This window comes from Glossina fuscipes, unplaced genomic scaffold (genome assembly GCF_014805625.2).
Source record: "Glossina fuscipes isolate IAEA_lab_2018 unplaced genomic scaffold, Yale_Gfus_2 90, whole genome shotgun sequence".
Taxonomy (NCBI): domain Eukaryota; kingdom Metazoa; phylum Arthropoda; class Insecta; order Diptera; family Glossinidae; genus Glossina; species Glossina fuscipes.
The window spans coordinates 2,786,387-2,801,372 of NW_023998444.1; the positions used below are offsets into that span (position 1 = coordinate 2,786,387).

The following is a 14,986-nucleotide window of genomic DNA, read 5'->3' on the forward strand; positions in this document are numbered from 1 at the left end:
TATCACGGATCTTTAAAAAAAATCTTTTCGCTCAATTTGCAATTGTGAATAAAATTTTAGGATTAAACATGTGCTCTGTGAATGTCAATTTCAGACTCGCTTTTCGCATCTAATCTGGGAGATTATATAATATCTGTAGAATATTTCAGAGAAGTTCATTAAAACTGGGTCAACCGTGTAGTTTACCTCGACACAAAAAAAAAGAAGCAAGTACCGAAAATCTGGCTTATTTTTGCTCATCGTATTTTTACTCCTAGAATTTATCTATTATTTCATCTAAATAAATTATACAATAATAATAGTAATAAGTTTGTGATTTTTAAAGATTTTTTAATTCATTCATTTTTATTATTATTGATATTTTTTGTTTTAAAAACTTTTTCTAACAAAAATATAGGTCTATGTAAAGTATTTTTTTTTTGTTTTTTTTCTTATTCCAACTTTTTTCATTTAAGTCCATTATCTACATTATAAGTAATTCGGCTTAAAAGCTAAGTGTAAATATAAATGTACTAAAAGTACTCGATGTGGTCTTAAAATGTACTTTTTTTTTTTTTTTTTTTTTAAGTCAAAACTGCTATAGAAATTAAATTTAATTGCATAATAATTCAAAAGCAAAAAAGCCTTTACCTCGTTCATACGAAGATCAGGTACAATAACTAAATATATGGCAGTAAAAAGTATATATATATTTAAAAAAAAAAAATAAATAAAAAAATAAATATTCCAAAAGAAAGAAAAAGAAAAAAAAAAAGCAATAAAAAATTCTTGAACGTGGTCAAAGCTAAAAGTAATCTTAAATGGAGTCGATAATGTCAATTTGTCAATGATAGGGGGGGGCGCTTAAATTATTAAAAATAATATATATTTTTGCATGCAGTTTTGTTTTTATAAAAATACTTAAAAGGGAAAATTATTTGATTTCAATACGCTTTACAATTATGTTTTTTTTTTTTGCATTTTCACTTTAATTATAATAAAAAACATTTTCAATTATCTAATAATAAAACTTAAAAGGTAGTGATCTTATTCTTATATAATTGCTTTATAAAGAGCGATAACTCTAGTCTGTTTATTCATCTTTCTCTCTTTTCTGAAAATCAACAATAGATGAAAAAAGTTTCTTGTTTGGTGATGGTGGTAATCACTTATGAAAAACTTAACTTTCGCTTTTGTATCCCAGCTGTTTGAATACCGAAGCGAAAGCTAGCTTTCAGATATATGACTATCACCTTGTCTATTCTTAAATGTTACAAGCACTGGTTTTTTAGTTAAGCCATCAAAAATACTTTCTTGCATTTTGATAATCAAATAATTTTCATTTCTATTTGCTCTTTTTCCCCGCTTTCTTAATAAGAAAATTATTTTCTTTACATGATTGTTAAAGGAAACTATAAAAGGTGTATATATAAAAAATATATATGAAAAAAAAAAAAAAATTGTAAACTTGTGTATGAGTTGTAAATATATAGCTGGGGGTAATTACATATGGTTGAAAGTTAACTTTCAGCTTTCAGGTAGTTCGCAAAAACAGCTGAAAGCGAAAGTGATGTTATCCACATGTGATTGCTCCACGAGGTTTTTTTTTTTTTTGCTCTCACTCTCCATAATTTTCATCCATGAAAATTGTCGATTTTTTTTTGTTTTTTTTTTTTTTTTTTTTTAAATAAATTCAATACTGTATCACTTAAATATCGAAATTAAAATTAAAATTGTCATGCTTTCGCTAGGATATTGTGGTGGGTAATACAGGGATTAAATAATCATCATTCGAATATATACCGGAATCATAATCGTCACTTTGCTGCGGCGCTTTTTGTATCGGTTTTAATGGTTTTATTGAATTTAATAGTAAAAGAGGCGATGATCTCATTACCGCATTGCAATTATATTGCAACGTTTCCATTCGTTTCGCTTGCAGACTTGTAGTGGGTTGATCGGAACTTTGCGAAGAAGTATTTAAATTGATCTCACGATTAGGTGGTGAAGTAATATTGCAACTGTTATCACATTTTGAATTTTGAGCGGGTGTAGTTTTTGTTTTTAAGGCAGAAATTTTGGAATTTGTAGAAGATCTACGATTAATATGTGGACGTGATGATGTTAACAATATCGTTTCCGATAAACGATCTTTACTTAAAGCCTGCTGTTTGGGTGTTTGCACTTCATCCGATTGAAAGTATGCTTTTCGTTTAGCATTTAAAGGCGTCGATGTGATTAAAGCATTTACCCCTTTTAGTTGGGTTGCTTGCGAAGGCTCCTTAAAGTGGTCAGCAAAATCATCATCATTTATTGAATTTGAATTCAATTCCTGCTCTGTTCTTTCTTTCTCCAATCTTTGTAAAATTCTCATTTTACTATAGGACAATTTATCTCCCGTACTAAGGCTACTTCGCTTTTGCGCCTTTCTTTCGCGACTTTCTTTGTTATTCGTTTCAGTGTCGAGGGCGGGCGTTTGATTTTCTGTATTGTTTGGCGATACGTTAACATTTGTATTAACTGTCGTCGTTATCAGACCAATATTGTCTTCAATCGCCACCGTATAACGTTTAGTGCTTTTTAACTTCATATGCAAATCATTCCAATCAGTGGGTTTTTCACTACTCTTTTGCTTTAAGGACAATTCGATGTTATTTTGATTGACCAGCAATAAAGTCGATAAAAAATATCTCGAAACATATGATTTGTCCTTTTCTCTCATAATATCCATAAATGTAGTAGATGTACACGACGATGAACGATAATTACTATCGCAGTTTTCGAGTGTTTCATTCTCGTCTCGTCGTGAATGAGAATGCGATTGAATTGTTTCAATGATTTCCGTACCCAATTGAAATACATCGAAATGATGACGATCACGGGATTTGGCAAGTATGGGGCGTAAATTATCATGCCACTGTTGAATCTGCAATAAGAATATTCAAAGAATCGCGTATAAGTGAAAGTTTTTAAAAAAAATATATATTTTTTCTCTCGTAAACCTGATCGGACACACCTTGTGCCCTTTGAAAAATTAACACAAAAATTCAAAATGACAATTAGTTGCGATGTCAAGATGAACTCCCCTTTTTTCTAACGAATCTTATTACGATATGCCTTACATGACCACAGTCACAAAAGAGCCCACGTTTTCTAAGCAAAGAGGATTCAATCGTTTCCAAAGTTTGGGACAAAAATGCTGAAGCGTACATATATAAGGCAAAGGATTATCATTTTTCAAACAAATCTTATTGCGTCGTGCCCGACAGACTCACAATTCCGCTTTAAACAATGAACACGCAATCGATTCAAAATTTACGATAGAGATGACGTATCGTACATATACATATATACGCATGCGACAAAGATATATTAAACATATTCCGTATTGCTTTTAGATCTTGATAAAGTAAATAAAGTGAAAGCGTTACGTTGTACTACAAAAATACTACTATCACCAAACATTTAGAAGACAAGTAACACGGTCGTGGTCAAAAAGAAGTGAGAAAAGAGAAAGAGATAGGAAAGTGGGCGCAACCAGTGCATGTACCGAAAGAGACAGTTTAGTCTTACTGGGGGCTGCGACCATTTCAATTAGAGCAAACTCTGTATTGTCAGTATAATTTCACTATTATTAAAAACGAACCGATAATGAACTGATTAGTGAAGATTTGGCTTGGCTACGTACTAGATTATTATTAAGGGGCTTTAAAAATTTCAAGTGAATTATTAAACGATTAAAAACTTGAAAGAGCTTGGTCAATTATTTAAATTTTTGGACATAAACCCTTCTATTCCCGAAATTAATGTTTTTTGTAATAATACTTATCTAAAATTAATTTTACAAATAAGAGTCTAGTGCATTAGGGCTACAACCTAGACATGTATATCGACTTGACAGTCGCATTTATCCGCTATACCTTTTAGAAGTCACCACGATCATTACGTACCCTACAACACTTAATACTATTATGAACATAATGACTTTTCAAGATAAGGCATTAGAAGGGAATTGGACGAAAACGTGCTACGATCGAAATCATTTTCAATAGCTTTCGTCATTGGGCTATGTCAGTGTATCAAATTTCATGAAAATATCTCACAAATTCCAACTTGTACATTGATTACATTAAAAGATAGACGGACAAATGGACAGACAAGCATAAATCGATTCAAAAAATGGTTCCCAATAAAATGTGAATCTTTCTCCTGAGTCCTGTTGTATACATCCATATACACTTAGTATACCTTAATATATTGATGATATAGGGCACAATAAATGTTTACCATTTGAACCATTTTTTATATTTTATGTAAAATATTATGCAGTATCAATCATTTTAAAAAATAGTAAAAAAAAATAATCCATTCTATGCATTAAAATGTCGATTTAAATAATTTTAAGATCACTGTTAAATGTGTAAATAAAAAAGCTATGATATTTAACATAGCAAAATGTTTCTAATGTTGGCATTTTAATTACTGCGTTGCTCTAAATCGCTGACCACAATGTGGGGTGCAACCGCACATAACGTATAACACAAAATCTGGGGGAGAATCATGTAACGAAAATTTAACGTTCGTTTTCGCCAATTTTCGCTAAATTGCTAAAACTAACTTTCGTCGAGGTGACCACTTAAACCCATAGCTTGCGTAAGCTGCTAAAATAAAATCATACGACTAGCGTTTGTTTACATATGCAATAATAAAAGTTTGTTACAAATTTCCGTTCACGCAACACAACGCAACGCAGGCTATAATTACATCACATTTAAAAACGCACAATATATATTATTTTGAAAGCTCGTTAGCCATGCACAAGGGAACCGTCATATTCAGTGCTTAAACTCCCAAGTAGAGTCGTTACGTATGTTTGCTTTTTTTTTTATATTAAAATACCCAACTCTTTTTTCTTACATTGTAGATGGATTCCTTATAAATCTTTGCATAAAATCGTGTAAAAAAAAAATGCAATTCATGGTAAATTTGGGGATTTGTTACAAAACTTTAAAAAATCGTGCAAGATGAAAAATCGCAAATATTTTCGCAACAAAAACGTACAAAAAAAGTAATAATAAAGTCCATATGACGTTTTATGGGGAAAAAAAAAAATTTATTACAAAAATGATTTAAAATTATTTTACACTGAAAATTTAAGTCCATACGGACAAAACGCAAAAATGGAAATTGAAATTACGAATAAAAATGAATTTCCCACATGATATTTCCTCCAATTGTATTTTGTTGTGGTATACATAAGTTTCTGTCAGATACCGTCGAAATTCTTGTTATCATTGGTGAACTGTGCTATTTAAAAATCGTGTAAAAAAAAAAAAACTGCTTGCATGTAATTCCCGAATACAAGGCTTTTGGGAATCGCTAGCTTTAGGAATAAGGTTAATGAATTTATGAAATAGCCTCAGATTTTACTCTCTAAGTAATTAAAATCACAATCCAGGGCAAGAGGGTGGACGGTGTAACGATAATGAAATCAGAAAATATTGTCAGCAGGGAAACGTCGTTTTCTCTTTTTGTGGAAAAATATATTTCTCCTGTTTCCGTCTTTTTAGATATTTAGACATTTCGTAAACCATACTCTAGGGTGACGTAGTACCAGGCCAAGAGAATGCGAAGCATGAACGATTTGTGAATCTCTTGATAAACTTATCTGCAAGCATGCAAAATCATCTACTTGCAAGGCGCTTCTGCCGAAATTGTTTTCCATAAAAAACAAAATTTAGGAAATTTGCTAATCATCAAAGCGGAGTAGTCCAAGACAAACACACAAAGGGGTTCTTCCGTTATTTAAACCTGGAAGTTTGTAGGCCATTCAACACCATCAGTCTCATCCAAAAGAATTATCGAATTTTCTTATTCCTTGATTCTTATTATTATCATTTTTTTGTTTATAAGGTCTTACAATATAAGGAACTGCAGCGGAACCACTAGGGAAGCATTTTCGTATTTCTTGAACCACTCCGATTTTAACCATTTTTTGTTTATTCTGGCTTTATTTCCTCTCTCTTAAGTGCTTTCTCATAAAACCTAAAGTAAAGCTTTTTTTGTAAACCGTTAAATATAATGAAATTGATTGGATGCCTTCATAAGTAGTCGGATAAAGACCTTGCATTGCTTACTGTATCGCCACAAATTGTTAGCAAATATTTTAAAATTCTCGCATGCTTCGCTTCTAACAGGTAAAACAGCAATGTAATAATGAAAATAAAACAAAATCATATTTTCCATATTTCAAACACCGTATTATTTTAAAGAGTTCATTTCCAAAAAAAAAAATCTTATATTTAAGTGCTTTAAGCATACAGCTACCGATTTTTGTACAGAACAAGATTTCTTTCAGTTTATGAATTGCATTTTGCTTTCTATCAATGCTTATGTAAATGAAATCTATGCATAACTTCCTTACGGTCAGTTTTTCAAAACCAAATTACTTTCCTTTAGCAAAGCAAGCACAGATTTTCCGTGTCGTACACGGAGCAAAAATTGTATTTTGCTTGAAGGTTTGCATCAAAATTAAAACTGAATTTTCTCATCCATCCGTTTCTGCTTTTCATTCTTAATACAAATTCAATATCGTTCATAGTTACGCTCCCAATTTTTATTCGTTTTCCGAGTGTCGCTCTCAACAAAAATGGATTTTGTTTTGTTTCTACGTTCACTCTCAAAACAAAGTGAATTTTGCCGAGAATTTCTCTCTGAGATGCACCCTTTTTACTTCAGAGATTCGCTCTTAGCAAGAATTGAGTTTTAGTTTATGCGCCAGTGGTTCAGTTCAAACAAGAGTTGAATGTTTTGTTTTGTTGAGAGGTTTGCTCAAAACGAAAATTTCATTTTCTCATTCGTCGATTTCTGAGTGCTGCCCTTGGTATAGAATGAATTTTGTGTAGAGTTTCGCTCCCAGTTTTTCTTTTTTTTCTCAGTGTCGCTCTCAACAAAAGTGGATTTTGATTTATGTTTCTGTGTTCACTTTCAACAAAAAGAGTGATTTTGCCAAGAGTTTCGTTCCAAAATACAGTTTTTTCTATTTGCTTTAGTTTAAACAAAAGTTTATATACTTTCGCTTCGAGATACAATTTTTGTTAGTTGCCTAGTCCCGCTCTTAAAAATGTTTGAGTTTTTTCATCCAGCTAAAATTAGAAGTTTTATTATGTTCCCCAGTGTTGCTGTAACGAAAGTTGGGAAAGTTTTTTCGTTTCTGTGGGTCGCACTCAAGAGAACTGAGGATGTTCCTCTCACAACAAAAGTTAAATTTTGATTAGAGTTTCACCAACAACAAAAGAAAAGAATGAAATTTCTCTCTTAACAAGAATCGAATATTCTCTCACGCAACGAAGGTTACACCAATATTTTTTATTTGTCGGAATGTCGCTCTCAACAAAAGTTGAAAAGTTTTTTCGTTTCCAAGTGTCGCTCCCAACAATGTTTGATGTTTTGCTCATGTTTCTGACTTTCGCTCTCACAACAAAATTTGAATTTTGTTTAAAGTTTTATGATCAAAGAGAGAAATGAAAAAAAATTGCAATCTCGGGTGTTTCCAAAGTTCGCTCTCCACAAAAATTAAACATTCATTCTCTTCATTCTCCCAGGCAACTAAAATTATAGAAACTTTGTTTATGTTTCTGAAATTCGCGCTACCAATAAAAGCTGAATATTCTTCACTCTCAGCAAAAATGAAATTTTCTCATCCATACGAAAATGAAATTTTTTTTGTTTATATTTCCGAATATTGCATTTTTTCATTCATTATCGTTTCAACTGCTGGCAGGAGCGTACTATTGCAGGACTGCGGGGAGGTGTGTTCAGTATATGCGTTTGATAAATTATTTCATACAATTTCATTACCTTAACGTTTCATTTATCTTATGTTTAACTTGCAGAGTCACCATCTTTTAATTAAACAAGATAAAATTGGCTTTTGATTTATAATAACAAGAACGTGTTGCGTAAAACTCCAAAATCGCTCAAAAGCGATGAAACAGGAAAAATTTCTTAGATACTTTGTATGATTTTCTTTTTTTTTTTTTCGAAATATGTGATGCATAAATATGATTCTTTGTAACTTTGCAACTAAACTTACCTTAGTTTTATTGCTTTGAATTTCTATGTCTCTAAAGTCATCGTCGTTTGGAAGCATGTTAGTTAATTCCGTGTTATCGTCAACATAATCGCTATTTTCCAACTCTGTATTCCTTAGATGCGTGGCATTTAAAGTCATTTGGGATTGTAAGTTTTCTTCTTGGCTTTCATTCTCAGCAGTTAGAGTTCGCTCGGAGTTTTCATTATCTGTCGTTGTTAGATTTTGTACTATTTCTGATGCATTTAAATCTGCGGGATTTTCCTTATCTCCACTTACTTTATTACCATTATCTTCACATTCGCCATTATTGTGTGTTTTTTTTTGGTTGCCATTGCCAGCAGTAACAACATCCACACCTGAGTCTAGAGTTAAACGACGTTCTTGATTCGTTTCATCTTCCTTATCGGTAAAACCCAAAAAATCCGACAGTGCTGGACTTTGCACCGACATTCTACAAAAATCTTCATTATCGGTAAAACCCAAGAAATCAGATTGTGCCGGACTTTGCATCGGTGTTAAGTAAATATCTGAGATATCGGTATTATTTAAAGGGAATAATTTTAACTGACGGTATAATCGCAAATTGCAGGTCTCTTGAACGCCACGGGCCCGTTTCAAAAGGCGCTTTAAATTAGAAAAATGACAACATTAATTAATTTAATAATCAAATAATAAGAAGAATAATTCTCTTACCGCTTTCATATATAAATCCATTTCTGTGCCCAATTTAAATAAGACCTTTTTTTTGAAATATTTTTCAGGAATTTGAAAAATATTAAAATGCAATTCCGGTTCGTTCGGTTTTACGGTAATGGGCAGATGAATAGCCCCCTCCGATTGATCATGATCATCGCCTAGGTTCAATAAAGATCGTATTTCAGCATCTATGACAATGGTTATGTTTTCTTTGTTGGGTATGAGGGGCAATATATCTGTAGCTATGACTTTAGGTGATAACATTCTCTGTTCATTTTCATCCAAATCGGAAAAATAAACTCCTTCGTCATCATGATGTGGCAGGTGTATACGTATTTCATTCAGATTGATTTTGCAATCATCTGAGAAAAGATTTTTTTTACACAAAAAAAATTCCGCATATATATATATATAAAAAATGTACAAATCTTAATTTTACTTTTAATTGTACAACAACAAAAAATTTTACTTTTAATTTTTCGAAGAAAATGTTTGCATAAGTCCAAGCCAAAGCATTTTTATAAATATTTTAGTAAATAATTTGCCGAGCATTTTAAAAAAAAATTTTTTATAAATTCGAAAATTTTTCAAAGGAGTTTTTTTAAAAGCTTTTTTAATTGTTATTAATTTTTTGTAAATAATTCAAAAAGAAATTATGAAAGTAATGTTAATAATATGAAGTAAAAGTTTTTTTATATTCATCTTAGAAGAAACCTTCAGAGATCCCGCAGAGTCTATATATATTCTTAATCAACATCGAATTATAAATCGATTTAAGTATGTCCGTCTGTCATGTCGTCGGCGATGAACATGCTCCTAGTCGCAAAAACGAATCTAACGGCTTGAAATTCAGCCGAAACGTTAAAAGATCTTGCACACAGATGGATATTGAAAACGGGGCAAATCGGTCAAAGGGGACGATCACAGCGCCACCTAAACCGGGAACCTCTCTGTTTTTAAAACGAAATAAAAAATTGGCTCTTTGTTCGTTGCTTATAAATCAACGGTAAAAATTCGTATCTAATTTCTATGGATGGCCCTGCTGCATCTGTAGAAAAATGTAAAAACACGGTCAGGCTTATACAAGTAATTATAAGCGATCACATTTTTCTTTTTTTTTTCAGTTTATTGTTCATAAGGTAAACAAGACAGAATTAAAGGAAAATTGTACTATGTATTACTCACATGAAGATTTGCGATGCATTTAAAAATGCACTAATTCTAAATTAAATATCGTGGAAGTACCGACGTCCCGTCGATAAGGGCATCAAATAGGTGGGCTTGGCGGGCCAACATATGTAGAAGATGGCTTTTTGCTTATAAACTGCAGTTAGTTTTCACTTTTATACGAAAAAATTAGCCGCGCCCATTCAATATTATAGAGTAAGGAAATTTTGTTTTTTCTTTTTTTTTGGAAAGGTTCCCCCCTAGCCTGAACAATTTACGTGATCAATGGCTAAACACTTACATATGTATTTTTTGTTATTATGACCAATCACTAAAGGATTGTCCGCCGATACGTGTTAACACGGCAACTGTCAGGAAGAAAAGAGGAGTAAGAAAGGAATAAGGAGGTTATGGCTACGGCGTAGTAGATGTGTAGCCGATCGATAAATATTATGTCTTTACCGTTTAAGCAGCACTGGCTAAAGCTATGACTAAAAAAAAAAGAAAAAAAAAAAAGAACTCTATCGGACTTGAGATTTGAACCTATGAATATTGTCCATTGGCCTACACTTCATAAATGAAATTACATTTGTTTTCGCCTATGTCTGTCGGCCAGTTTATGATTCGTAGTAAAAAGTTCTATTGAAACCAAAAAAAGTTGAAATCCGTTGTATTTTTAGAAGAAATAAAATCCCAAGAAGTTCGATTGAAGAAGTTCGCAGCTAAAGAGGCTAAAACTCTCAGTCTCTTAAACCGCCAAATTTATAGGAAGCAATTGTATGCAGTAGACTCGCTCATTTAATTTTGGATGTGTCAAGCATTTTGCGCTTTTTGTACACATCCCAGCGAATTTTCGGATGTTAATTTGCTAAATAACAGAAGAAGGAGGATTAGATATAACAAGGCCGACAAGAAATCTCTAATGATCATGAAAGAAATGGTAGAGTCCTATACAGAAAGTAAAACTTCAATTAGCGTATCTGAAGTATCTGAACATCAAAATCAGCGTAGAATGGATGTGGAAGCCCTGTGGAAAAACTATCTGTCGAGAATGAATGCGTTAAACGTCAATTGCAGCGTTTAAGCGGCGATAATGATTCACAGCGAATGGAGCACAACATGCAACAAATATTTGTTCATTGGGTCATGAACAGAAACAACATTTAGAATTGTTAGAAGATGAAGTGAACATACTGCAGCAAGCCAAATCTAGAAATTAGATTTTACAGGAGGAAAACGTAGAAATCAGTAAATCATTGCAAGAACTGAAAAAGTTATATGAACTTACGAACGAAAAGAACAATGAACAAAAGCAAAATTATTGAAGTGCTTCGAAAACTGAAAAAGTTAAAAGAATGCAAAAGAGTTTTGTTGGAAACGTAACATGAATATGCGGATTCAGTGTCCCAGCGGCAAAATGAAATTATCCATGCATCGAAGTTATTGTGTAAAGAATTTAAAGTTTTGAAATCGGAAAACGCAAAACTATTACGAATATCAGGAAAAAGTCCCTGGGAAAGGGGAGGATTTAATTTCGATGAAAAAACTTAATGCATTATAAGAGTTGAGCTTGCCAAGAACACAAACAATTTCAGGAAGAGAACGTATGCATTTTGGTCGGCAGGAAATTTCTGTCTGTCGACGAAAATCTTCTATAAGGGCGTGGTTGCAATATCTTATCTTGTGTTCAGTTTTAAGAATTGATCAAATAATCATAAAAAATAATAGATGGACAGACGGAAGGACATAACTCTAAGGGATCCCTGTTACGTATTTTCGCTTGTAAGAAATAAAGTGAAAAAAAATTAGTACAACATTAATGTGATATGAGGGATATGTATAAATATTTTAATCATTTTTTTGAAAAAATTTGCATAATTTTAAGACTTGCTTTTTTCGAAAATTGCATATTATATTGGCTTTTATTAAAGATAACGGAATTTTTTTTTTTGTATTTTTTATTTTTAATTTTATGCAATCTTTTTTTTCGTAGAAAATTATTAGCAACTATTTTAAAAAAAAATGATTACATTTTTTTTTTTCTTTTTTGAAAATCTTAAACGGATTTGTCAAATGAATTTTCTCTAGGCCCCGTTTATAGAAATTGGATAAAAACAGTTTATAATTTATAAAATGCATACCATTTTCCATTGGTTGAGATTCCATTAATTTTTTATCTTGCATTTCCGACTCAACACTCTTTGAAGCATCACTACTTGCAACTATGCTATTATCTTCGGGACCATTTGCAGTTTGATTCTTTTCCACGTCACTAGCCTCGACTGAATGACTTTGACTTTGGCTTTCTTCGGTTGCTGTGTTATTATCCTGTGGACCGGTTTCATTTTGGCTCTCTGTTAATTGATTTTGACTTTCATTCTCCATAAGATTTGAACTTTCATTTAATGTGTGTTCGGTTTCTTGAAGGTTTCCGTTATCGATTGTACTTTCCAATGTATTATTTAAAGTTTTATTAAGGCTAGAGTTTTGGGTATCATTGGGTGTTGCATTTTCTGTTGTTGAAAGTTCACAAAATTCATTTAATGTCTCAGATATTTGACTAGTGTTGTTGTTATTGCCGGAATTCTCTATAGATGACAAGTCATGATTTTCACTTTCATTTACATTAATTAAAGAATTTGCATCAGATGACGCTGACGCTTCTGCTGTCGCATCTGCATCTGCTGTTAATAGCGTTTCCGATGTTATAATTGCACTTTCTTTGTCACGGTTTCTAACCTCAAAATTTGTACTTGATTGTGAAGTTTGTACTGGTTTTTCTTTATTTAAAATATGATTTTCCAAATCGATATATTGTTGTACATAAGCCTGCGATAATGGCGGCCAAATGCGGCCTTCTTCGTTACCCAGTTCTACGCGTTGATCCGCTTCAGCCTCTAAAAAATCTTTTACCTTAAAATGCAAACGAAAATTTATATCCGGCACTAAAGTATTGTAACGATGCTCTATATGATACGTAAACAATTTATAATTGCGTTTACTATCGAATTCTTCTTCATTTTCTAAATCATAAATGGTGCCGTATAGCCAACAAGCTGGATGCAAATATTGATCATTCTCTAAACGAGAATGTGACGTTTTATTAACTTTTGTTAATGTTGTTGTTGTTGTTGATACGTTTTTTTGTGATAAATTGAAACGTTTATCAGCATTCAATATCCGAATCTTTTTCGGAATTAATTCTATTTCATAAGGATCGAGATTATCGTCGAGAGCACGTTTACGACCGCCACGTTTACGCTCTAAACCAGTATCTTTTTCATTTGATGTTTCATTACTTGGAGATTCTTCTTCTTCTTGTCGCTTTCTAAAAAGATGTAAGAAAAGAAAAAACCAAAAAAAAAAAGAAATGAAAATCTCTATTATTAGATCTGCAGGTATAATCCCGTAGCAATATGTACAGACGCGAATGTGAAAAAATATACGTATATATTACCGATGAATGAGGGATGTATGCATTTTGTTGTAACGTTTTTAAAAATCAAAAGGAAATTTCAGAGAATCCATAAAGCATTAAATTTTAAAACACTTTCATCTTTCACGACCCGTTTAAAAAATTTAAGCTACATTGCACCATAAACTATTAAACACTTTTACTTTCCCAACTTTTTGCTCCCTACTCACAAATTACCAGAGACACTCAATAAATATTCTCAGGCATATACTAAGTCCAGCGAAGACATGATGATGGATAAAAAAGAATTCGGCAAGAATTTGTCGATCGTTTTGTCTCCGTATGCGTCTTATTGCAGTAGAGGATTTTCAAGGTATAAACCATCTACGGGCAGTAAGCTGTGAGTATTTAAATATGCATTGTTGGCGAGATTTCAATTTTTTAAATACCAAGGTAAATCAACGCTCTCTTCCGATTTTACAGGATCAAAAAAAAAAAAAAAACTAATCACATCAACATGTACCCCGGAAGTGAACTACAAACAGATTCAACTTTTTCATGGTATTTTTGCCCTTAAAAAGTCAATGATTTTCGCTACGAATTTATGGTCTGACCAATTATTAATGCTATTGTTTTTTTGTTCTCACTTTTTTTTCTCCATTTCTTGATCGGCTTTACTTAAAGACAGAATTTGCCTCTCCACTAAAGCAAATACATGATCAACACGTTTAGCGTAGATTTTTGATGAGTGTATCAATAGAAGTCCAGCTTCATTTAAAATCATATCATGATTTAAACCCATTTCTTCAAATAAGTTCAAATACTAAAAAGAAAAACAAAAAAAAGGAGAAAAAATTAATTACTAAATTTAACAAGAAATCAAATAAAAAAAAAGGAAAAAGCAACTTACATATTTTAACGATATAGCAAAGTCTATAGAATATTCAGCATGTTCCGCCAAATCGACAAGTAACAAAACGATATTCTTTTGACAGGGCTCTTCCTGTACCGTGCGTATAAGTTTAGAAACTCGTGAGTTTGGATGCTTGTCGGCAGCTCGCAATATTTCTGATAACTCATCGGCTATAAAAAAAATAATAAAAGATGAACAATTAAAGGGCAAAAAAAATTATCCATATTAAATAAAACAAATCATCCGGCATGAAATAATAGTAATAATAATTAATAATAATAGATATTAGCATACATGAAAACGCGCGGGCATCTATATATACAGTTATAAACAGGCGCAAACACATGTACTATATATTATATACACGGGAATTGTTGTTTTAAATTCTCCTCGCTTCGCACAAACCCCCTACGAACTTACCCATATTTTTCACATTAATTATTTAGTAATTTTATTAAGTTGTAATAAAATTTCAAACTTTTGCATTATCGTTTACAATTATTTTTTGATTTTATTAAATTTTTTTTGCATTTTCATACATTTTTTCTTTAGTTTTTCACTCATTTTTTTTGGCGTTTTTTTTTTTTCTTGCAGATTTTCTTTCATCATTCATTTACTTAAATTTTTGGTTAATAATTTTATAAATTCGTATACATTTTATATTGCAGTTTAATTATTATTGTTTATGGGCTCTTTAAAATACAAATTTACACTCTTTGAG

At 31.8% G+C, this 14,986-nt stretch overlaps 1 protein-coding gene across 2 annotated transcripts; it reads right to left on the reverse strand.

Moving 5' to 3' along the window:
* Window positions 1–1,656: 1,656 nt before the first annotated feature.
* LOC119638501 lies at window positions 1,657–14,727 on the reverse strand. Of its 2 annotated transcripts, none has more exons than XM_038035312.1 (7): window positions 14,686–14,727; window positions 14,263–14,435; window positions 14,000–14,175; window positions 12,079–13,265; window positions 8,768–8,928; window positions 8,075–8,698; window positions 1,657–2,905 (listed from the first exon to the last, which is right to left on the reverse strand). In XM_038035312.1, the coding sequence occupies exons 1-7, from the start codon at window positions 14,687–14,689 to the stop codon at window positions 1,727–1,729; spliced, it is 3,504 nt and encodes a 1,167-aa protein (XP_037891240.1). In that variant the 5' UTR covers window positions 14,690–14,727; the 3' UTR covers window positions 1,657–1,726. The 2 variants fall into 2 exon arrangements, with proteins under 2 accessions (XP_037891240.1, XP_037891239.1); XM_038035311.1 differs by having other exon boundaries at window positions 8,768–9,132.
* Between the last annotated feature and the right edge of the window lie 259 nt (window positions 14,728–14,986).

Coding starts and splice junctions, on each gene's coding strand:
- LOC119638501 (XM_038035311.1), bottom strand. Junction 8,699..8,767: donor TGGATTTATATATGAAAGCG/GTAAGAGAATTA, acceptor TCTAATTTAAAG/CGCCTTTTGAAACGGGCCCG. Junction 2,906..8,074: donor TTCAAAGCAATAAAACTAAG/GTAAGTTTAGTT, acceptor TTCTTATTGCAG/ATTCAACAGTGGCATGATAA.